Source organism: Dioscorea cayenensis, chromosome 9, assembly GCF_009730915.1.
Source record: "Dioscorea cayenensis subsp. rotundata cultivar TDr96_F1 chromosome 9, TDr96_F1_v2_PseudoChromosome.rev07_lg8_w22 25.fasta, whole genome shotgun sequence".
Taxonomy (NCBI): domain Eukaryota; kingdom Viridiplantae; phylum Streptophyta; class Magnoliopsida; order Dioscoreales; family Dioscoreaceae; genus Dioscorea; species Dioscorea cayenensis.
Genome location: NC_052479.1, coordinates 24,492,440 through 24,517,658, shown reverse-complemented (window position 1 = coordinate 24,517,658; position 25,219 = coordinate 24,492,440). Strand labels below are relative to the sequence as shown.

Here is a 25,219-nt window from a genome sequence, read left to right as displayed (position 1 = left end):
TGTTCTCCAACAACTCTCAATTGCATTTTCAGCCTATTTGAAGAATCAAATACCTGAGAAGCTCATAACAAGACCTATGCACCAGCCTGCTACAGCTGCATTAATGACTGCAACATCCAACATAATAATTATCAACAGAGTGGCACAAATTATCCAAGTTTCTTCAAGAAGCAAATAACCAGAATATGAACTCTAGATAGAACTGTAAACATCTGGAGTTAAAATACTAGCTACCATGGTTTCATTTCATCACATAAACAACATTTACTAGCAAATTTTAGTTAAAATACTGATTGAAAACAATGAGTAAAATGAATCAATGCAATGACTGGCAATTGATCATCTCAAATTCATTCAGTTTTCTCTATAACTTCCAAAATATGAGCAATCAGACATACCAATAGAAACAAAACTTGGAGGGGAATACCTCAGTGACTAATGGGAGGGAATTGGAGCTTGAGAGCCTGTCAACCAAAAAAGGCCGTTCAAAGATGCAAGCAAAGATCAAATCCCTCGATGCTGCCCATAAATCAAGCAATCTTCACACCCAACTCTAGTAAATCATGGAAACCAAAATCAAATGAAGGTCGGGGGCCTTCTCTCTCGCTTGCTCGCCAAATGGAGAGGGATTCGAGGCTCCAAAGAAGAGAGAAGCGAATAGCGAGATCCAAAAAAAAGGAAGGAGACGATGCCAACGGTGAGGAAGCTTCAATGAGGCATGGGATTAGGGTTGGTGAGCAAGAGAGTAGGGGCCTGATCTAGGGGAACAATGGGGTATTAGATGTTTTGAGAAATAAATTTTGTTTTTTTTGTTTTTATTTTTTTTGTATTTTTGGCACGGTATATTGGACGATATTAATATATTAATATATTTATATTCTTGGCACCGTATTTAGTACAGTATTAATATATTAATATATTATTAATATATTAATATATTTATATTTTTGGCATTGTATTTAGTACGATTTTATATATTAAAATTTTTAGCACGGTATTTGTCACAATATTCATATATTATTATATTTATATTTTTGCACTATATTTGGCATGGTATTAATATATTATTATAATTTTATTTGCCACGGTATTTAACATGGTATTAATATATTAATATATTTATATATTTGTCACAATATGCACAGAATTAATATATTACTATGTTTATATTATTGTCAAGGTATTTGGCATGGTATTAATATATTATTATATATGCATTTTTGGCGCAGTATTTGGCACGGTACTAATATAGTATTATATTTATATTTTGGCATGACATTTTGCATGATATTAATATATATTATATTTGGGTTTTTGGCATGGTATTTGGCACAATATTAATAAATGGTATAATACCCGAATTGGTCCCTCTACTTTTCTCTCTCTTCCCTTTTCAGTCCCTCTACTCAGAAATGCTCCCAAGTAGTCCCTCTACTCTTGAAAATAGTTCTGCGTTCTACTTAGTCCCTTCTACTTTAAAGATAGGCCAATTATTGGCTGTATTATCAAGAGTAGAGGGACTAGATGGGAAGAGATTAAGGGTAGAGGAACTAAATTGTGTAATTTTCAAAACTAGAGGGATTAGTGGTGCGCATTTCTGAGTAGAGGGACGAAAAGGGAGGAGAGAAAAAAGTAGAGGGACCAATTCGGGTATTATACCTTAATAAATTATTTTTTTTAAAAAAAATATGTTTTTCACTACATTTGGTACTCTCATGTAAAATTATTAAATTTGTATATTTGGCATGGTATTTGGCATAGAAGTAAAGAATATTTTTTTAAAAAAAGTCATATATTTGACACGGTTTGTTAGTTCCGTGTCAAATCCTGTAACAAATTTGTCACAATTTTTTTCTGTGCCAATTTTTCCGTGCCGATTTTGGATTTTTCTTGTAGTCTATAGTGCTAGTGCTCATTTGATCAAAATGGATTGATTTCTTCTCCATTTTCTACAAATGCACATATATATATTAGTCTGGTAGAAGCTGAAGGTAAGATATATAGAAAAATACGTAGAACATATAGCTAGCAATATTAATTGGATGAACAAATTATATAATTAGCACACAATGTGGTTTGTACTGCCCTTTTTTGGGTAATTAAGGTGGCATCGCAATGCGCTATTCTTCCGGCCAAGTACAAGGGCCCTCTCCCTAAGCCTCTTGTTCTCCTCCATGATAAACTTGTTTTCTAAATACAGCTTCAAGTTCTCCATCTCCATCTCCATCTCTTCATCAACACCCACTTGTACTACTCCCTTTTTGATGCTTAGGCAACAGGCCTTCCTTCCTCTTTGGTAACCAGTTGCAGTATGTGTGCATTCAAACAATTAATAATGCACATTAACGTCTTGATCACTAAGAAGTAAGAAAGCATGTTTGACATGTATATATAAATGCATGTAAACAAGAAAATTAAACATGACCTTCTCTTCTTCGCCATCGACATAGAGAGACTAGCTTCAGATTTATTAGAGAACCTTTAATTTGATAAATAAGGGAAATGATTAATTGATCACTATAAATGTTCACTGCTGTTTGAACACTCTCAATCTTCTCCTCTTAAGAAAGAGAAGATGAAGATGAAGCGATGGAAGCAAAATGCATGGATACAATGATATTTATAAGCCTAAATTGAATAAGGTAGATATATGTGATCATGAACGCATAGTGTAAAAGCAGAAAAGCAGATGAAATGATGAAATGAAGGAATTATTCCTAGCAGGCCAAGCTATACATCCAATTTGTCCAATTAATCTTCTCTTGAGATGACTGGCTCAACTTTGATATATGCTGCTCAAAGGACCATGATTGCCAATGAATGTCTTCTGTCATCTGAACATTTTGGATTTATTTCACTCTACCTGTTGAAAGTATAAAAAAAGAAGAAAAAAATCAACTTTGAATCCTAGCTTGTTATTGTTAAAGGGTATTAATTAATAATTGTGAAAATAAAAGCGCTATATTAAAGATTACATATAATCCATTTTCTATGAAACTAAAAACATATTGAAATTTATTAATAACCATGCATTTTAGAATGATTAATATCATCATAGAGTCATATTTCAATGAGAAGTAGTGCATTTAATATTTGCAATATTTTATGTTTATTTTTTTACTGGTTTTTAACATTGAATAAAATGAATAAATCCCACTTATTAAAATTAAAATAAAAGATATAATTTAATATTTTTTGGAGGGTTTTCATGAATTAATTAGTAATGAAGGCAGTGGGCTTAGCAATGGAGAGCACTTGAAACTGTTATAATAAGCAAATAAATAAGATAACAATGATTTGTTTAGGGACTTGGAAGGCATGGCGCAACTGGTGGGAGTCCTATTTTCCGCTACAAACAATGTTCCATTTGGTGTTTGACATTGAGAAGAGGGCCTGGTAGAGAGTACTATTGCATCTCAAGTCGCACAATCAAATATATTTGGTGTTAGTGATCTCCTCGTCATCATCATCATGAAAACAACAACAATAACAATAGATCATTAATAAGTACTCATGATCATGATCTCTGACAATACCAAGACCATTTGGATATTAATTATGTCATGCCCCGAACCCTACTCGCCGGACCCGGTGCTCTGATAAACGGCCGCAGACCCACAGGGTGTAAACCTCATAAGCCTGCAAGGCCTTAGAACTCGATTCAGAGCAGATAACTTATAACAAACCAACTGAGTCACTGGGTTACAGACTCTACAGAGTATATAATACGCGGATGGAAAAAGTCTAAAAAAATAAAATACAACGACACAAGGACAGATAATGACAATAATTCAAATTTTACAACAGGACAAACAACATCTACAGATAGTCTTTCTAGATCCACACCGGTCTACCACTCGTGATCTAAAAAGGATTTAAAATAAATCCATGAGCTCACTAGCCCAGTAAGTACTCCAGAAAATTGGTTAAAAACAACAGAGTTTATAAGTCTTGATTTCAAATATTAAGAATAATTCAAAGCTTAAATATAGTTTAAACAACATAAAATAAATAATTCAACAAAGGTATAGTTCTCAAGTAGCACCACCATTCAGGAATATAGTAATCAAAAGAATACTAGATTTCAAAGCTGTAAAACAGAAAAATAGAAAGTTTTCTAATTATGAGCATACATCTGCAAACCATAGTTAGACTAAACCAGAAATTTCAAAAGTGTGTTTTCAAGTATACCGGATTTTTCAGAATAATACAAATCTCCGAAATCATAATTTAACAAAATACAAAGTATGAGATTCTAATAAAAGAATATTTCCAAATATGTCATTCACAAAAAATTTAAAATAAGAAATGCGATATCAGAACTAAGAAAAACTTCAAGGAAGGACAAAAAGTTTGTGTCTTTGCAGAAACTCAAAATCAAAAGGACAAAACAGAAAATAATTAACAGATTTCACTGTATGTCTCCAAATTCACTATAGATGCCAGAGGTCATTTGTTTACCCTCGGTGACCCGAGCCAGAATAACAGAGGTCATTTATTTACCCTCGGTGACCCAAGACTGAATATTAGATGGCCGTTGATTATTTCACAGAACGGACACGGTGCAAAACTGTAGTCTCATTTTCCAGAATTTCTTGTCGACAAGGTCAGGTTTTAACCCCCAACTGACAGGGTTGCACATCGCTTATTTGGAGACCAAAATATTCAGACTAAAGTTCATAACCAACATATAGAATATTCACAAATATTTTGCACAAAAATTTTGCAATAATAATAAAAACGATTAAATAAGTAAATAAATAAATAAATAAAAATATCAAAGTGTAAATATTTATAGAAATGTGCAAAATACTAGCCTGATTCTCTCATTAAAGGAATAATAATAATAATAATAATAATAATAATAATAATAATAATAACAATAATAATAATATATTACCATTAAAACAAACATAACACATGAGTGTAAGAAAATTTATTTGGTCCGCAATTCAAAGGAACAAGGTATAAAGAAAGTAGGAGAGAAATCAAGTAACACAAAATCCCTTAAACAAATGGAAATAAAAATATAAAAAAACAATTGAAAGGGATGGCAGCATGACTCCAATGAATTTAAAATTAAAAAAAAGTCACCAAAAGTACTAACCATGAGATATGCTTATAATCCAACTAATCAAACATAGTTCAAGGATAGCTTGGAATAACTAAACAATAAATTATTCACAACTATCCCTCACCCTGTCAAAATAAATAAAAGAAAGGTATAATACCCTAATTGGTCCCCCTACTTTTCCCTCTCTTCCCTTTGGTCCCTCTACTCAGAAATGCTCCCGACTAGTCCCTCTACTTTTGAAAATGTGTCCACTTAAGGAGAAATGCTCTCAACTAGTCCCTCTACTTTTGAAAATGGCCCCACTTAATCCCTCCACTTAGTTCTATTTTCAAAAGTAGAAGGACTAGTTGGGAGCATTTCTCTCTAAGTGGGCACATTTTCAAAAGTAGAGGGACTAGTCAGGAGCATTTCTGAGTAGAAGGAACAAAAGGGAAGAGAGAAAAGTAGAGGGACCAATTCGGGTATTATACCTAAAAAAAATATACAACTGAATAAATAAAATATTTGGAATAATTACCCGGTGAATTTACATAAAGGTAGAAAGACAATTAGACATATCCTAGTACTCATGGAGAAATAACCAAATAATTAACAATGTTTATTTTCAGAAATTCTAAAAATGGGAATATAAATAATAACAAAATATATATGAAAATATAATGATAGATTACTTACATGAAACAATCTTCAAGCTTTAGAACTTCACCCGATACTAACGGATGACTTTCGGTAATGGTCCTATCATAAAGACATCGAACTGTATCTAAGTCTCTAATTAAAGGAACAACAGTTTGAAAGTGTCTACAGGTAGGCCTAGCAGAATACTAATACTAGTGGTAATAATAATGATGTGAAACATGAAAATAGAATGATTAACAAGAACAATAACACGAGGTGAGAGAAACAAGGATGGGATTAAGTCTCCTAGCACAAGTGGCAAATCAATGCATGCATGCATGCATGAATATATTATCACATATATGTGGCTACAGAACCAACATATGTGTATATATATGTACTATTATATTAAAAAGGCTGCAAAAGCCAATATATATATATATATATATATCTATATTAATCTTGAAGTTTATAGAATCAAAGCAGGACATGCAACCAACTAAGAAATGGCCAAATATAAAGTATTATGAACCTTATTTGAAAAGCACTTTGATCTAAGAATCGGACCACATCTTAGAGATTTCTAATCTTTGTTTTCCATGCAAACAAGTAGGGATGCAAAGCTCAGGAAAGGGATCAAGTTCACTTGTTTTTTCAGGTTGAACATTCACAATACCCTGAGTACACAAAAAGGCCATAGATTAGCTAACAAGAACAAGCTTTGAATTAAGATCACCACTCACTAAACATTAATCAACTAAGAGCTTCCAAACATGTTTCACACCAAAATTTAGCCTACAAACATGCTATAAACTTTGATTCATGCAAGCTTCTTATATTACTCAAGGATCAACTCTTACACCAACAGGAAGGGCAAGAAACCTACCTAGTCTTCATGGAAGCACCTGCGGCTCATTGCTTCATCTCGCCTCCGGATGACAAGAACTCTAGTAGAAATCTGACCTCCGGCGAAGGACACACTCTTCTTCAATTTTCCAAGGAGAGCTAGGTGGAGTGGAAGAATGGAGAGAAAGGATGGAGATGGAAGATAGGAGAAAGATGATGGTCATAGGAGGAGTAAAAGTTTGGCCAAGTGGGAGACAAGGATGGGATGGTGTCCGGGAATCCCTTGGGAAATTCATCACCTCTACTAAGCAATAAAATCATAGAGACAAAGGAGATGGGATTAAGTACAAATCAAGAATTTAGCATCTTAAGCATGCTTTAATGCTGGGTCGGGTCCACAAATTATCTACCTTATATATTGATCTAAGCCTTTGATATTCTCCAATTAAAACAAGGTTTGGGTATATATATATATATGGTTAAAATAATAATTAAAAAAAATCTTCAATTTTGGTCTCTCATTATGAAGTGGAGGACAATAATGGGGGAAATTGATGATGTGAATTGTGAAAAGCTTGTTGTTTCTTGTGATTCATTAACATGAGTGGCAAGTTCTGAGCATTCATGAATAAATGAATGAAATACAAAAAGAAAGAGCAATGTCCATGAACACACACACAACCATACTCTTAGGAAGGACGCCCAATCACGTGAAACTCTTTGCTTGTCCTCCTTATAAAAAGGATCACAACCCCTTTTAACATCATCCCACTTTGTTCCTTCAACCCATCACCACCTATGGACTTGCAAGGCTTGGCATTCAATATATATATACAACTTTTAACTTTTCTATTTTTATAAGCTGATCAAACTATTTGATTGGGTGAATTACATGCATCTATGTTCTAACGGGTGCACATGTGTTAATGTGTGTTCTTATGTAAGTGTCAAGTCTCAAGATATATATATATATATGTATGGGTAAAGACATATGCACACAGCATGGGGAATATATATACATTTACCTCTGCTTGTACAAAACAATATATATATATATATTGGAAAGGATGCATGATGCTATATAGAAAATGAATCCGCCATATATTATATATCCACAGGACCATGGCAGACCTAGGATCGAATCTCCGCATGACCAACAAGCGTACATGTTGATTCATAATTAAATGAAAGCCAATCATCATGCAGCCTTTTGACTTTGCATGCATGCATGAAATGGCTTCCTTCATCGCTCCTAGAGCCCTCCTTTCTTTTTTAGTTGTATAAAAAGACTATTCAAAGGTGATCTATACGTGTTCTTGAAATCCCTTATATTTTCCTCTTCTTGGGTCAAGCTCTGGCCTAGAGTGGCTAATAACCGTATGTGATATGTATGTTCAAGAATTAACCTTAAGCCTAATTATATTTATACATCTAGGAATTCCCACTACACCAATTCAATTCTTTAGAGGCAGAAAACGAAGAGCCTGATTTTTTTAAAACCGGCTCCATAATTAACATTAAAAAAAGAGTAATGCTATATCAAACGAACAAGTTGCCCGAATTGTTTACAAGAATGAGTCGGCATCACACCACCCTTCTTTTATCTCTCCTAGTCATTAATTAGAAAAAACCAAAAAAAACAATGCCCTAATTTCTCTCATTCTTCTTCATCTTCCACCGCACCTCAGGTCCCACGTCACAAAATCTCATCACCCGCTGCAGCCACCGATGCCGAACAACCCATTTCCCACAAACAAACTCAATCTATAATTATTTACCATTGCATTAAGCTTTAATTTGAATCTAATAACAACTCGATCTTGGCAATCATGATTTTAAGAATCCCAACAATTTTTAGTTACAAAACAAAATTCAGAAATTTACAAAAATTTATGGATCTATGATCTTAGGCGGGCAACCGGTTTGTTTGCTGGCAACGGGTGACAAGGTTTGCCGATGTCCGTAGTAGCAACGAAGGCCGGCGACAAAGTTCAATGGCATGGGATGTGAGGTAGCTGCGTGAAGATAAAGAGGAATGAGAGGAATTAGGGCATGCAAAGAGTTCGTCAGTGTCGGTGGCGAAAGCGGTAACTGGCGACGAAGTTCAGTGGCACGGGACGTGAGGCAGCCGTGGGAAAATGAAGAGGGATGCGAGGATTGGAGTTTCAATGGAGAGAGAAAGAGAAGAGCAGATGGATCCTATCCCCTATATCAAAGACTTATTCCTCTCTAAGATCTTTGTGTGAAGAGTTCGTCGGCATCTTTGGTGAAAACGGTGGGGGGCGACGATGTTCTGTGGCATGGGATGTGGGGCGGCCTTGTGAAGATGAAGAGGGATGAGAGAAATTAGGGCATGGATTTTTTTTTTTAATTGGTGACTAGGAGAGATAGAGAAGGGTGGTGTGGATGCCATCTCATTACTCTTTAAAAAAATCATCCTATGAGAGCCGGTTTAAAATAACCACATCTAAAAATTTAAATTTCATATAGGGATTCATTGGTCTTCTTCATTTGCTTTAGCGGCGACTCGCAGGAGAGAAGATATTAGAACTCGAAGTGCCTCCTCTCCCTCTCTCCTCCCCTTCCTCGTGGGCAAGATTGACTCTTGCCAAAACCCTAACCGTAACCCTAATCCCGACCTAGCTTCTCCTCCGGTGATAGTCGATGGTTCTCCAACGATGATGAGATTCATACTGATCTCTTCAACCAAACCACTTCTCTCACCCTTAACAATTGCGATGATGATGAGACCAAAACCCTAATTTCCTTCTCCACCTACTCATTGGACAGCATTAATCTCAGGAAGTAGGTGAAAAAATTGATGGTTAAGAAGAGCTTCACCGTGGTGAAGAGATCCGACGATCCGTACTTTCGATTTTCGGTGATCCATGGTGAAGATGATTATGGCGGAGAAGGAGCTGTACGAGCCCACTACTCTGGAGGAGCTCTTTCATTGCCTCCTCTCTCTTAATTCTCATTGCCACCACTGTACCATCATCTCTGCCTTCTCCGAGATCTGGGACGTTATCTTTCCAGCCACCACCGCAGACAAGCAACACCCTTGAGGTTCGCTGTTCTTCTCCTCATCTTTGCTCACATACTCCGATACTTCTATACAAATACTATGTTTTAACAATAATAATAGAAGAGTTTTGCATCAGCTCTCAAATAAATCGGTGGGCTCATTTGCACATTTCCTCATCGACCACGACAGTAGGGATGCTGGATATCAATATTTTCAGTGCCGAGAAAGGCTTTGATTCCATATGCATCCGTGAGTCTCAGTGCCTCTGCTTCGCAAGTGTCGGGGTCATTGATGAGATCATCAGCCTTGCCAAAGAATGGCGATAGGGTATGCATCCCCCACTTTCCCTCTTCTTAGCTCTATGGTTAACTCTTCTATTGGTGTTTTTGCAGATCAATTCGAGTTGAAGAATTTCAAAAAAGACTTCAATTGAAACAACAAGGAGGTTTCACGTCTCAAAATTGTAAGTGTCTTTGACGTTCTAAGTTGTGATTTGGGGAAAAATAGGGTTTTTAATTGTTTGATTGGTGCAGGTGAAGGAGGATGTGATGGAAATGATAAATAACACTAATGGGAACAAGAAATTGACTGCGAAGAAGGAGATTTAGTAACAATGAGTGGTTAATGCTTGTATGTAGTTTCAATGTTTTTTTCATAAGAAACATTGGAATTGATGCACATCTAATGTGCCCATTATGTGCCCACACATTTATAGCCTTCCTTATCAAAATCAAAGTGTAATTATTAAATTCTAGTCTAACATTTCTTTGGGAATGTGCTTGTATGCAGATTACCTCTCTTTATGGTGGACTTTTGGAGTTCCTTTTTGTAGTTGAAAGCATTGATGATCCAGCTTACAATGCTATATCTACTATCTAGTTTAATCTAAGAATTCAAGAAAGCTTATCAAACAAGTACGTTGCTATTCATACATTAACCAAGGAGCTTTGATTTTTTCTTTTTTTCATTTTTTGTGCTCTTGCAATCTTCACCAATGTATCTTTTTGAATTGTTTTGCTTATAAAATTTCTAGGCACAAAACTTATAGCCCTCCCTTCTCTTGTCACACTAAAGTTTCACCCTCTACTTGCAAATTCAGTTTCCTTGATGTAGGCAGCTCTAAATCAGTTAGATATGACCAAAAGGACATGCAGATAACTTCTCTTTTTCTGAACATCTTCTATAGATTTCTCCAAGTTGAATCTATTTTTTTGTAAAATAAAGCTTATCTTTTGCCACCATCCATGTGTTCATATTTCTATTTTTAATGGTTACTTATAATATCCCACTTTTCCTTCATAAAGCTTGTTTCTTTAGATTATTTGATGAGCACATAATATGTCAGGGTGGGAAAAAATTTTATATTAAGTGTGTTTAATTTCCTTACGATTCCTTTTTGTTGTTGATTTTCAGGACATTGTTGATGTAAAGATTGTGTGGCTGGTCTCTCAACAACATGCAGTCAGAAAATTCATAATCATTTAGTATGTATAGCATTAATACCTTCTTCTATTCGGCAAAAATAAATTGCGGTGCTCTTTAAGAGGGTTCATTTTAAAGTTTGCATGTAGTACTTCCTCTTTATAACAAAAGGCAGTGTCTTGCTCTTAATAATGCTGCAAATAGTCACATGACTTGTGCCTGTACAACTATGGTCATGTTTAAATTCCTGGTTGAAGTCTAGTTTAAACAATGATATACTTATTTGAATCCACTTGCTGATCACCAATGATGGGTTTCTCAACATTGGCTATAAATAATAGAATGTAAAAATTTTATGTTCGCAATACTGGAACCAATTCAATGAACTTTCTAATTAAGAAGTTATAATGGTCTCTTGCAAAGTTGTTTTAAAACAATGGCCTTAGCCCTATAACCATTAGACATTCAACAATAAATGGTTCAACAAGGAGATGTTGAGTATTCACGAATGATGCATTGCGTTGCTACTTAGATTCGATATGACAGATTGATAGATGGCTAGTATTTTATTCTTTCTAACCTGTTAGCTCTTATCTTTTTAATTTAATGATGCTGTCAAGAATGAGTAATTCTTTTGCTTATGCCAAAAATTTTATGAACCTAGTGGATTTTATATTTGACTTGTGCAAACTTGATGGCATTCAAAATTTTTATATATTTGTTTGTTAGCTCTTTGTGAAATATATTTCATTTGATATAGACAATTCATGATCTATATTTTATGGTACTAAGAAATAAACATTTTTTTCTCATCTTTCTAGAATTTGTTCCTTTCTTATCCTCTACTTGAGAGAAATAATTCCCCTTGTTTATGTTGATTTGAGTGCTTTTCCACATTAATGCTTGATGTTAATTGCTTTAATTTCTGCTTGTTTGATATTGATATCCACGAAACTAATGCAGTTTGGTGCTGAGAAAATGCATAAGGGCAGTAAGTACGTGTTATTTCTGGATGATGATGTTAGACTACATCCTGGATCAGTTGGAGCTCTGACTGCAGAAATGGAGAAAAATCCTGAGGTCTATTTAATATTTTCTTTCCATGATGCGTCATATTTTAATATAGATGATAGTTACTTTCTCATGTTTGTTGAAATGAAATAGATAATTTATTCAAACTGGATATCCTCTTGATATGCCTTCTGGAAGCTTGGGAAGCTATTGCATTTGTGAATATCACATGGTAAATAATTATCAGAACAACCTATCTATCCTCCTAACCGTTGTCCTTCTGCATATTAATTCAGAATTTGGGCAATTACTTTCCAACAGTTTGTTCTAGCTTAAACAAAGAAGCTGCTCACACTGCATCAAAGTTGAAGCAAATTTTTAAACATATTATTTAAAGCAACCAATTTGTTGGCTTCTTCTTGTATGTAACACAATTATTGTTGCTGCAAAATTTTCAATCGAGTATTCTTCTCTTATAGTAAATATCTAGTTATTCCAACTGGCTTAGTAGTACCACTAATGCTATTTGTGGAATTTATTATTTTTGTCTGAGGTGAATTAATACTCAAGGATAATATTTTCAGCCTTTCTCAATGGGATTTGCAATTGGTGGGAACACATTTTTCATATGGAGTAGTTATATAATGGTACATGGTTCATCATTCATATCACATTTACATTGACCTGCAAAACATATCTAGAATTTTGACACTTAGGGGCTTATTATAGTTGTTCCATCCTCTTAGATGCATGCAGATGATTTTAGAAAAGATTCACATTGTGTTGTTAGTGGACTGAGAGATGGTAGATATTTTGATGACATGACTCTTGCTGGAATAGCTAGTAATTTCTTGCTTCATATGCATGACTTGAAAATGCATTTATGTTTTGATGCTGTAATTGAAATAAGCAAAAAATAATAGTAATAAAATAAAAAAGGCTTCACTAATGAACTAAATTCTTCCATCTAATGCTCATGTATATGATGATTGCACGCATCAAATCTGTACATATGGTCCTAACTATGCATGAACTGCATTGGCAGATTAGATATGATCAAGTGACCATTTTTCCCATGCATATGCATTCTAATGTTTCTAATTAATTTTCTAAAATTATCCAAATGTTATAAATCCTAATAATATTCAAGCCGTTTAAGTTGCATAGCCTACACTTCCTTATCAGGGGAAAATAAAAAACTTATTTCTTCACCATTAGTTGTTGTCTTTCCTTATTCTCTTGCTAGTGACCTAAGCTTTACTAGGTAATCAAATTCAAATCACCATTAGTTGCTGTCTTTCCTCATCCTCTTGCTAGTGACCTAAGCTTTGCTAGGTAATCAAATTCAAATCTAGTACTTCTCATCAGCTCATCCATAACCATGTTATACTTATTATACTAATCCTATTCAGGTTTCAAATTTACTAATGAAACAAACTTTAGTTCTAGAGCTAACATCTTGATTGTTAACTGGTCATGCCATCCTTACTATTCTTCTCTTGTGCAGATACTGGAATTGCCTAAGGAGGCAAACTTTTGTTCTTGAATTTTACGTTTCAGAGGTTAACTGGCTCATGAACCGAGCATTATTTTCTGCACACTACTATCTACCTTGGGCATTTGTTGTACCATATTTCATGGCAACTATACACGTTTTGGCTACCATAAGAGCACAAATTAGTAACTATCTCTTCAGAGAATCAAATACATTATCTTGTGGTGAGCAAACTACTCTATTCTTACAAAATTACTAACTGGCCTTAAAGCTACAAATTTTTTTACCTCATCAGCTACTTGTAAACATGATCTTCAGTAAAGGGGATTGGATTTGAAGTTTTAGATTGGGGATTAAAGTTAAATTGGGTGTTGTTCAGGCTTTGTCATTGGCTAGCTGCTTGGTAGTTTGCACAGTTATTACACTAGTCTCAATGTGGAACTTGACAAAGGTGGAAATTCAGTTATGCAACATGTCATCTCTTGAGCGACTGAAATTGTCACTTGATTCCTATAACTGGGGACTCATATGCATCATCTTCACAACATTAATTTACTTTGATTGACTAAAATATTATTCATTGATAATGCATTCACTATGTATATATATTAATTTCTTCTTATTAACTTCAAAGCAGGTATTTCTTGCCATGCTCATAGACAATTTCTTGTGCCCCATTTCTGTGATGTGGTCTGGAGTTCAATGCTACTTAAAGAAAGGAAAAAATAAGCAAGGTATGCTTTAATGTTCTTCGATTCTTAAATGTGTTTCACTCTGTCAAAGTTAAGGTTCTAAATTTTAATAGGCTTGAACGTTGTCATGATTGTACCAAGCATTTGCTTTTCTTCATTGAACAACTCAACTAGTTGATTTAGTTTATGTTCAAGGACATGTTCTTTCTTTGAAGTATAATTCTAGTTAACTGCACTTGTTTCCATCAAACAACAATATTAATGCCAAAAAATATGTACAAATATTGAGAAACTCGAACACTGGCAATTCGGTTTTTGGTAGCTTCTAATCATGCAATGTCTATACTAAATGTACTAAATAAAAATATGATCAACATACACATTGATACAAAATCTGAAACACAATATATGATATTCTCCAAATCTCTAGTGACAAACAATACCATGTTTACCATGAAAAACTAAACTCCATTGACTTTACAAACTGTTTTGCAGATTGAAAGACTTAAACAAGATGGTGTGACTTATTCTAATTTTGGAGGAAGGAAACGTTGATACGGTAAACTGGTTTGCATTCTAAAAAGTCTCATTTGTTGGATCTTTTTGTTGGATCTTTAGTAAAAAGATTGGTTCTATGGTGTAAACCAAGGATGTTTAATAGCTAGAAACCATCATTTCCCACAGAGAGCATGTGGCATTCTTTGTGTTTTTATTTTTTTCTATTTTTCTTGTGCAATTGCTTGTAATCTCCTTTTTTTTGTCATTTTTTTGTCACAATGTATCAGATTCATCTCATTTGATTTTTTTATATACCTTTTTTTCTCAATTGAATATTGTGTAAACTATTTAACTAATGGCAATCTTCATTAGATATGTGTCTTTCTTATTTTTGATTGATAAGCAAAGAGTGACATGTATAAAATTATCATGTCACTAAATTTGCTCTGAGTTAAAAGCAATCAAGTTTTATGTTGTATTTTATTGATCATAAATAGTGTTTTTCTTGTGAGGTAAAAAAATAAATTAAAATTCAATTCAACTAATGAATAAATTTAGAGGTGGTTATCACTGTCTCTAAATGTATGAATTAAAAAAATAATAGTTTTAGAGGCGGTTATAACCGCCTCTAAAAGTATTGAGGAGGTATAAGAAATTATTGCGGTTATAACCATCTCTGAAACTAGTAAAGAGAGATAAGAAATTATTAGTTATGGATGTGGTTATAACTACCTCTATAGCTTATAATGTCTTATCTCTTGTAAATAGCTTTAGAGGCGGTTATAATAGCCTCTATATAACCGCCTCTAAAGCTATTTGCAAGAGATTAGAAAATTATAAGCTATAGATGTGGTTATAACCGGCTCTAAATTTATTATTAAAAATCACTTTTGTAGATCAAATTTAACGATAACGGTTTGTACAAACCAGCTCTAAAGTGTAGAGACGGCTTGATACGAGGTGGTTTAGAGGCGGGTGGAAAATTCACCTCTAAAGAAATAGAGGTGAATTTAACCGCTTCTATAAGTCATGAAAACCACCTCTAAAGTTTTTTTTTTAGTGTAGTGTCCCATTTATACTTGTGAGTGATGTGCATATACATGGTTATATGTTCTTTATATCCTCATTGATTAATTCTATTTTTCCAGTTCATAAATCTAGAGACTAGCATTAAAATAGAACTATAGTAACCTCATGAAACATATGGATCTTCAATTTTTATTGTTGATTTCCCCCAACTTCTTTTGGCAATGCTTAGGCTTTATTCATCATGAATATAATCTTGTGGAACTATTATTGTTGTTGTATTGGAACTAATGAGTCTCTATATTTTTGCAGCGAGTCTATTACTGGAAGCACTCTTGTCATGTGAGTGATTCTTCATGTTTTGATAGTATTTTTTGTCAGCGTGACTATTAAAATTTTTTCATTATCATATTGAATGGTTTTTCCATTAGGGAACTATATGATGATTTCTTTTGTGCTCTGAACCTTGATTATGCATTTCATGCATTGTTATTAACTAGTGTTAATGGAACCCTATCTATGTTGATGAATGCCACATTTTTTTCACCTCCGAATAGTAAGATGACCATTATGTTCTATTTGAAGATTGTAATTTAGAAAGCTCATACATAAAATGCATGGTAACTAGTGTCTGATTCATATTAGTTGACTGATATGAGAAGGGTTGGATATCAAATAAGACAGTTAGCTTCACCAAAAGAATCTCGTAACATTGAAATACATTTTAGTAATTCATTTATATCTAATGTTTTAAGAAGGCAAAAATAAATCATATTTATAGGAATTACAGCCAAACAGCATTGGAATAAAATAGAATAAAATAAGCTATCCATCTAGAATAAGAGATTTTATTGTTCAAAATAGATGATCCTTGTTTTAACCATGTTTTAACCGGTGTTAATATATCTTTGAAAATTTTAATCTTTTCTTCCTGTGAGTTGAGGGTAAGAAGATAATATTTGCAAATTATTCTAGTTAGTTGCCCAATTTCACTTCTTAATTTGTCATTCACTATTCATGTATTATTAATGAGGGAGATGCTTCAATGCCATGGTAGAAACAAAAATTTGCAGGGTCTAAAATAATGATTTACCACAAGTATTGTTATAAAATATTAATCTCAACTGTACATAAATTCAAAAGAATGGAATAAATCTGTTGAGCTTGAGGGTGTGAGTTGTCACCCACAATAAACTCATGAACAATCCCATCAAGCTCAATCCAACTGCAACTAGGAATTTTCCTAAAATCCTCATCTTTCATCATCATTCTTATCCTGGTTGCATCTTCCCACATCCCACATCCAGCATATAGATTTGATAGGAGAACATATGAACTAGACCTACAATTATAACATTCTGCATACTGGTAACCACCTTCTGCCCACTCTCAATGTTACCATGATTTCTGCAAGCACTGAGCAGTGATCTCCAAATCACATTATTGTTGGGATCTTATCACTCTAACAAGGGAATTATCATGCAAAAAATACATGCCAAAATGAAGCGGATAACAAAAATTTTTTTTTAGGGCAAGTAAACATGATAAAACCCTACTGCATGCCAGAACTAGGATTAAATTCTAAATAAATAGATAATTAAAAGTTATACCTTTCTTTTGATGACGATTCTGAATGCACCCTTATTTCCTGAAATCGAAAAGGGACTGCGAATCGTGACACCCCTCTACTATCATGTACACACGAACGCCTTGGGGAATCAAGGTATGCTAGTACCTGAAGAAACAACACTTGTTTCTAGGTTCGAATAGCAAGCACCTGAGAGTCAAGAAAAAAGGGGCTTTAAGCGTGGTAGCGGCGGGTTCCGGTGGCGGGATCCGATGGCGGCGGCCAAGGGAGAAGAGTGGGTGGCAGCTAGGGTTTCTTAAGAGACAATTTCTCAATCACTCTATTTTTCTCTCTTTCATATTAGGGTTAGACCATTGATTTATTTTGGAAGCCCAAAACCCTAATTTACGAAAAAACTCTTCACTCCTAATTAAATTAAGAATCTTTTCTTTACTTGATTAATTAAACAATTTTAATTAACTAAATTGATTAGATTGGATCATCACTTAATAAGACCCAACCCGAATAAGCTATTTGCTCCACCTAATTTAGGTTTTTCACCAAAACCCTAAATAGGTGGTCTAATAAGTAACAAATACTGTACCTTAATCTCTGCATTCTTAGTGTATGATCCTGTATAACATTGGCAATGAGTTTAAACAATTTTAATGCTCATAAATCATAATTATTCTCTAGCAAGATAATATGATTACCCAATATTAAATGAAGGTCAATTTGGAGAATTATCCGAACCTATTGCAACCTTATACAATCCTTTGCCACTGAATATCTTAATTAGCATAAGGCATGGAGCGAGTCACCTTTATTTTAATGCTAATTAATTTCTTGATCTCTTAATGAACTGACTAGGTCAAGTAAATGATAACTCTTATCATTTCCCTTGGGTGTGGTCATGCACTACTCAGTCTCACTAATCAAGTGGCCGGTGATATTCACTCTCTCTATAGAGAGGGACAATCCCATTACTTCACTCATGTCTCTCAGCATGAACTACAACATACCCAAACATACCCGTACTTGTCACTCAGTTACAAATGAGGTTAGGTGTAAGTTAAAGCATGTAAAGATTCATCCGAGATCCATAGTGATTTCAAGTTGAAGGATTTGAGTACAAGAATTGTTCGACAAAAACACTTATGACTTTACAATCATGTAGTGTTCTCAAGAGCGGATTAATCCATGTACAATGTTCCCTAACATGTATCTATGTCTTTTGATTGCTATCCCATATCCTATAACTCGTAATACAAGGCCATCTCACGAAAGACATACTAGTCTTAATTTATTTTCATTCCCATGAAAATAATCGTCTAGGGACATTTAGAATATTGTTCTAGTTTATACTTCAAGGTTTTACTATCCAAATCACGGATTTGATAACTTGAGTAGAAACAATATTGAAGGATATTTTATCTTATTAACTATGCATAGAAATAATAATAGATAAAACGATGCCTCATAATAATTATCCAAATAATAAGAGTTCATACAATGTATTGGGGCTAGGGCTTACACTAATAATCATTTGGTTCTACATGCATTGCCTCGATCAATCTCATTGCCTCTTTCAGCAACCCCGCATGACTAAGAATGTCAACCATACATCCATAATGCTGCACTTTCGGCTCCAGTTTGTAGTCTTTGATCATACTCTTAAAGCATGTTAGACCTTCTTCGAATAATCCTCTATGGCTGCATGCATTGAGAACGCTGATGAATGTGATGTTGTTTGGCTTCAATGACTGTCTTTTCGTCTCCACAAATAGTTTAGGTGATAATTGACCAAATCCATACATGGCCATACCACCAATCATTGCATTCTAGTGATCTACTATTTGGATACTGGATGTCTTAAACAACTGCAATGCCTCCCCTAGATAGCCACACTTTGAGTACATGTCAATAAGTACGACGTCAAGCTTTCCATACATGGATAGGTGCTTCATCCTTATGTATTTATGTATGCATAATCTGAGACTGGTACAACCGAGCTCTGAAATGGCAAAAAGAGCAGTGACCAGAATCGTGCCATCGGGGACTATACCACCTTCGACCTGCATCTTCATGAAGACAAACAATGCTTCACTGATCATACCATTCTTCACGTACCCATTGATCATGATATTTTTGGAAATCACATCCCTCTCCAGCATTTCATCAAACAAACACAGGCCAAGCTCAACATTCCCGATATCCATATACCCCTCGAGCACACTATCCCAAGCTATTACATCCCTTTTCTGCATTTTATCAAACAACTCCAATGCTTCATCCATCATCCCTTTTTCACATACCCATTGATCATCAAATTCTAAGAAACAGAGTTATGAGCCGCCATTTGGTTGAACAACTATTGAGCAATACCGATTCTGTTCAAAAACCGTGCGCAACCACCGATCATTGAGTTCCATGAAATCAAGTTCTTTTCATCATCATCCATGGCATAGAACACCTCTAAGGCTGAAATTAACTTCCCTGGTCTGACATAAGCATCCAATATTGAGTTCCAAGAAACAGTCTCTCATTGGCATTTTATCAAACACTTGGCAGGCAGCCATGTAGAGTCTACACTTTGAGTAGATGCTAATGAGAATGTTTTGGAGATAGAGATTGTGAAAAAAAACCCGATTTTGAGGATGAAAGTGTGAAGCTGAGAACTGAGAGAGGGAGAAGGCGCGGGCGGTAGCGGTGAAGGAAAGGGAGAAGGAGAAAGGGTCAGGGGAGATGCTGGAGGAGAGCAGGAAGGAGAAGACGAGGAGGGCGTTGAGAGGGTTAAGCCATTGGAGGAAGCCTTGATTAGGGCATTGTAGAGGAAGGGCAGAGTTGGGGTGGAGAGGGAGGAGGGAGCGAGCGAGGAGGTGGAGTGGGGGGTGGAGGAGTAGAGATAGAGGATGAGGAAGGGTGGATGAGGATGCCGGAGGTGAGGAGGTGGGCATGAAGCTCATCGGCATGCCGACGAGTGGTACATTTGGGGAAGATGAAGTGGTCGTCGTTCGGTGGTGGGTTGGCGCGGGCTAATGTCAGCATTGTTTTGCTTTGAACTTTTTGTTTTTTGTTTTTTTGTGTTTATAGACTAAACCTGGAAATAATTGTTATGGAGAAAAGTAAAAAAAAACACTTGTGGTTTCCGAGATTTGTAAAATAAGGAATGTGGGTTTTTCCGATTCTATGATTTGTGGTTTGCCAGATTTGCAAAAATGGGAAAAACCATTACCAAGTCATTAACGGTGTTAACTCAAAAGAACAAAATCGTCATTTCATTTAAAAACTATAATTTATATGACATATATATATATATATTAAGTTTATTAATTTTTTTCCAAAATAATATTAAATATAAAAACTTAAATTCCAAAAATCAAATAAAATCATGTTAAAAAAAATCATATTTTTGTGCAACGTGGTAATTAACACCTTTAACGAATTTTCCTTTTTTTTGTAAATCTAGGAAACCACATATTATAGAATTTAAAAAAACCATATTACTTATTTTGCAAATCTCGGAAACCACAAGGGGTTTTTATTTGTACTTTTACCTAATATTTGAGCTAGATTTATAAGTTTTTCCTTTTTTATTTTTCTCAAATTGTTATAACTATTAATTTTTGTTTTCTGAATAGAGAAAAGTATTATTTTACTTTTTAATTATATAGTAATATTTATTTTTAGTCTGAAGTAAATAGATATAATGGTCATGATATTTTTGTTGCCGTCTTAATTGAATATTAAAATAATTAATCCATTAGTACAAAATAAATATTTGCTCACACTTTAATATATATACACATTCAATCCATATAATTGAAAACTCTTTCCCCTTGAATCCCTTATTTCAGAATCATAGCACTCAATTATTAATTTATATTTTGCAAAACTCTAAAATCACATAGTTTTTTTTTTTTTTAAAATCTCTGAAGATGTGCAAAGTACCTTAATCAGTTAAAAATAATAATATTTAAAAAACATGTATATTACAAAATTCAATTTTATTGCTATAATTATCAAACTTTTTTATTGGATTTTTTTAAATAACGTTATTTTTCTAATATTAATTTTTTTAATTGAGATTCATTATTCATAGTAAACAATGCAAATAATAGTGACAAATAATAGTGACGTGTTCATTATATTTATATAAAACTTTACAATTGAAAAATTTATAACTTTTTTTGCTTTTTCAAATTTTCATTGTTCTCTTCCTCTTTTCATACACCTTTTATCTTAATTTATGATAACACTAAGATTAAAGGCAAATTGTAGATAACCATTGCTTAGAGACCATGGATATTTGTTTTTGGCAATAACCTTGGAAATTCATGGGAGCTCGTATAATAACCTTGGAAATTCATGGTGCAAATATAATTATAATTATGGTTCTTACTTATTATCAAATAATTTGAGTGCTCATATATACCAAATTAAACCACCTAATTCACTATTATTACTATTATGAGTAAAGTTTTTGGGAGGTTACCCAACTATGGCAAATTATCAATTTAGAGTCCAAACTTTAATTTGTATCAAAATGGATCTCCATCTTTAATTCCATGTCACCGATTGGGTACCCAGGTAACTCCAGCCACATTTTAATGACGTGGCCGCCGGGAAATCCTCATCAACAGGGATGGTCCATTCTTCCTCGCCATGTGTGGTTTCCATCTCAACAAGCTTCCATGTCAGACTGTCCCTCACGTGACCTGTTGACCCCTCACCACACCCAATCACAGGCGATGACTCTCTGATGAGGGAGACAGAGAGGGAGAAAGAAAGGGAGAAGGTCTCACCATTCTTTTCGCTGCCATTTCAACCAAGTATCTTCGGTGAGGGAATCTCATCCAGTCACAGGCGCTCGAGCTTGAAGATGGCATTGTGCAAGCCCTAGTTTTTTTTTCTTTGAATTTTTGTTTTGTGGATGATTTTATTGTTTATAATACACTGAGATTTTAAATTATCTTTGAATTGTAGTTACATGTATGTAGATATGCATTTTATGAGTTTGAATATAGTCATATTTGTATTTGGTCATATTTGTATTCCACTATATTCTCAATTTAAGTTGTATTAGAATGAATTTGTTTTGTTGTTCTATTTTATGAATCTGTTTTCATAGAAATTCTTGTGACAGTAATGCAGTTGTAGTATTTTGGCAGCAACAAATATAACAATTCATCAATTGGTAATGAAATTTTAAATTTTTTAAAAGGGTGATTATTATCACAATTTATGTATAATATCTACTTACTTTTAAATTTTTATTTAATGATAAGGAGGGTAAACTTATCCTATTTGATGTTATATGGTTATGTAAGCATTGAAATGAATTTTTTTCTTCTAGGATATTACAAATATGTATACATGTATATGTATAGTAATGGAGTTAGCTTTATCCCTTGCTGACACAGATGAAAATGAATGAATCTTATATTTTTATGATGATTGTATTGAACCTGTTCACAGATTACTGAAATTGGCAATTTACATCAGTTCAATGTAAAAAACATGCAATTGAACCTGTTCATAATTACTATTTTTATGATGATAGTATTGCATCAGATAAAATTCTATTCATTATGCAATATAGTTGAAAATACATATTTACAAAAAGCATGAAAATGTGCATTGTAAATACATCAAAATGAATCAAGTTGTGAAGATGCAGCTATACAAAATTTTCAAAATACAAAATTTGTGCAAACTGCACCAACTAACAACATTGAGTACAATGTCTCAAAGTAATATAGAAAGGTACCCAACTAACAAAAGGAAAAGATTAAATAGATACACTGTTAGAGAAAAAGATACTCAACTAATTAAAGAAAGGCTTATATTCTTTCAGTTCCTTTGTTGAATTTGTTAAATTAACTTGCAAATGCTCTAGCCCTTGGTGGCATCCACACTCTACTTCTCTTGTAAGCATCTGTTTCTTTACTCCCTTCTGTAGAATCTTTATGTTTCTTTAGTGCCACTTTGGATGCAGTCCCAGTCACAATTGTGTCAGCTCATGTTTTTTTTTTCTTTTGTCTCTATTGGATTCAAATGAGTTCCTGATGAAGGTTGTTTGCCTACATCTTCCTTTGCATCTTTGGTTGCTTTTTTCCCACCCTTGTACTCAGTTTTGGAATGCTTGATTGTGTTCCTTCGGAGTGTTTTTCCACATCGCGTGTCTGTAATGTTTTTGTAATTACCTGCATTGTTAAAGTAAAGAATATTAAAGTTGATAATCATGAAAAATCAATTGTAGTATTGAAGTAAACCCTAAGACAACTAATTGCAATGAACTAATTTTAATGCCATTGATCATTTACATCTAAAAAAACTAGGAATTAAAACAAACTGTAAAGTAATCTAGAATGCAATTAGTTAAAGAAACACTAACTTGTGATAGAGCATTTTTTTTAATTAAGATTTATGCATAATAAATCTCAATTAAAAAAATTTAATATTAGAAAAATAACGTTATTTAAAAAACTATAGTAAACAAATTTTATAATTATAGCAATAAAATTAAAATTTTGTAATATACATGCTTTCTTTTTCATTATTATTATTATTTTTTTAACTAATTGAGGTACTTTTCACATCTTCAAATATTTTAGAAAAAAAACCTATGAAGTTTCATAGTTTTGCAAAATAAAGATTGATAATCGAGGGCTATGGTACCGAAATCGGGGATCTAGGGAAGGAGACTTCAATTATATGTATTGCATGTGTATATATATTGAAGTGTGAGCAAAAATTTATTTTATGTATCTAATGGATTAATTATTTTAATATTCAATTGAGACACCAACAAAAATATCATGGCCACTATACCTATTTAATTTAAACTAAAAATAAATGTTACTATATAATTTAAAATAAAAGTAAAATACTATTGTTCCTTGTTAAAAAAATTAACATTTATACCAGTTTGGGATAAATAAAAAAAAGGAAAAACTTATAGATTAGCTCAATAAATTATTTCCACAAAAAAAAAAGCTCAAAGCAAAATAATGCTGGTGTTACCGCGTGCCAGCTTACCACCTAACGACGACCACTTCATCTTCCCCAAATGCACCACTCATCGGTATGCCAATGAGCTCCATGTCCACCTACTCACCTTTAGCGTCCTCCCTCACCCTTCCACCACCTCCCGCCTCATCCTCCATCTTTGCTTTCCCCTTTCCCCCACTCCACCTCCTTCCTCGCCGCTTTCTCCCTCTCCACCCCAATGCCAATCCCTTCCTTTACAACGCCCTTAACCAAGGCCTCCTCCAATGGCCCCAATCATCTTAATGCCCTCCTCGCCTTCTCCTTCCTATTCTTTTTTGGTGTCTCCCCGACCCCTTCTCTTTCTTTTTTTCCCTCACTGCCTCCGCCTGTGCCTCTTCCCTTTTCGCCAGTTCTCAGCTCCATGCTCTCATCCTCAAAAATGGGGGATTTGTGGGGTTTTCTCAATCTCTATCTTAATATCCCAGTGAGAGACTCTGTTTCTTGGAACTCACTATTGGATGCTTAATGTTAGAGCAGGGAAGTTGAGTTTAGCTCTGAGTGTGTTCTATACTATGGATGATGATGAAAAAAACTTGGTTTCATGGAACTCAATGATCAATGGTTGTGCACAATTTTTGAATGGAATCAATATTGCTCAGCACTTGTTCGACCAAATGCCAGCTCATGACTCGGTTTCTTGGAATTTGAGGATCGATGTGTATATCAAACAAGGGATATTCAACCAAGAGCACCGACTTATTTCTCTCATTTCCTACTCAATCAACCTTCTCTTGATATCGGTCACTAGAGTTTTATCCATTAGAAGGCTAATTAATCGCTTTACCAGGCGGTGATGTAAACCATTTCCTAGCTGACTAATATTCCCATGATCCCTGAGAAATATCTCCCATTGCATAAGCCCCAAGAGCTCCTTAGCTCCTCAATAAGCTTT

At 34.1% G+C, this 25,219-nt stretch overlaps 2 protein-coding genes across 2 annotated transcripts; one reads left to right on the top strand and one right to left on the bottom strand.

Annotated features, from left to right (window-relative positions):
• Positions 1-9,426: 9,426 nt before the first annotated feature.
• LOC120268601 lies at positions 9,427-14,361 on the top strand. Its single transcript, XM_039275927.1, is given in 13 exon segments — positions 9,427-9,561; positions 10,353-10,437; positions 10,960-10,995; positions 10,998-11,047; positions 11,949-12,067; positions 12,153-12,228; positions 12,581-12,643; positions 12,743-12,839; positions 13,182-13,260; positions 13,504-13,715; positions 13,851-14,018; positions 14,130-14,225; positions 14,297-14,361. Coding segments are annotated over 13 exon segments (1,281 nt in total).
• A 4,754-nt stretch (positions 14,362-19,115) lies between these two features.
• LOC120268599 (pentatricopeptide repeat-containing protein At2g45350, chloroplastic-like) lies at positions 19,116-20,246 on the bottom strand. The gene is made up of 3 exons (XM_039275926.1): positions 19,954-20,246; positions 19,660-19,775; positions 19,116-19,576 (listed from the first exon to the last, which is right to left on the bottom strand). The coding sequence occupies exons 1-3, from the start codon at positions 20,244-20,246 to the stop codon at positions 19,116-19,118; spliced, it is 870 nt and encodes a 289-aa protein (XP_039131860.1).
• Positions 20,247-25,219: the final 4,973 nt, after the last annotated feature.

Coding starts and splice junctions, on each gene's coding strand:
- LOC120268599 (XM_039275926.1), bottom strand. CDS start 20,246: ATGCCGATGAGCTTCATGCCCACCTCCTCACCTCCGGCATCCTCATCC. Junction 19,776..19,953: donor CGCGCCTTCTCCCTCTCTCA/GTTCTCAGCTTC, acceptor TGCTTATGTCAG/ACCAGGGAAGTTAATTTCAG. Junction 19,577..19,659: donor ACGGTTTTTGAACAGAATCG/GTATTGCTCAAT, acceptor TATGTGAAAAAG/GGATGATGGATGAAGCATTG.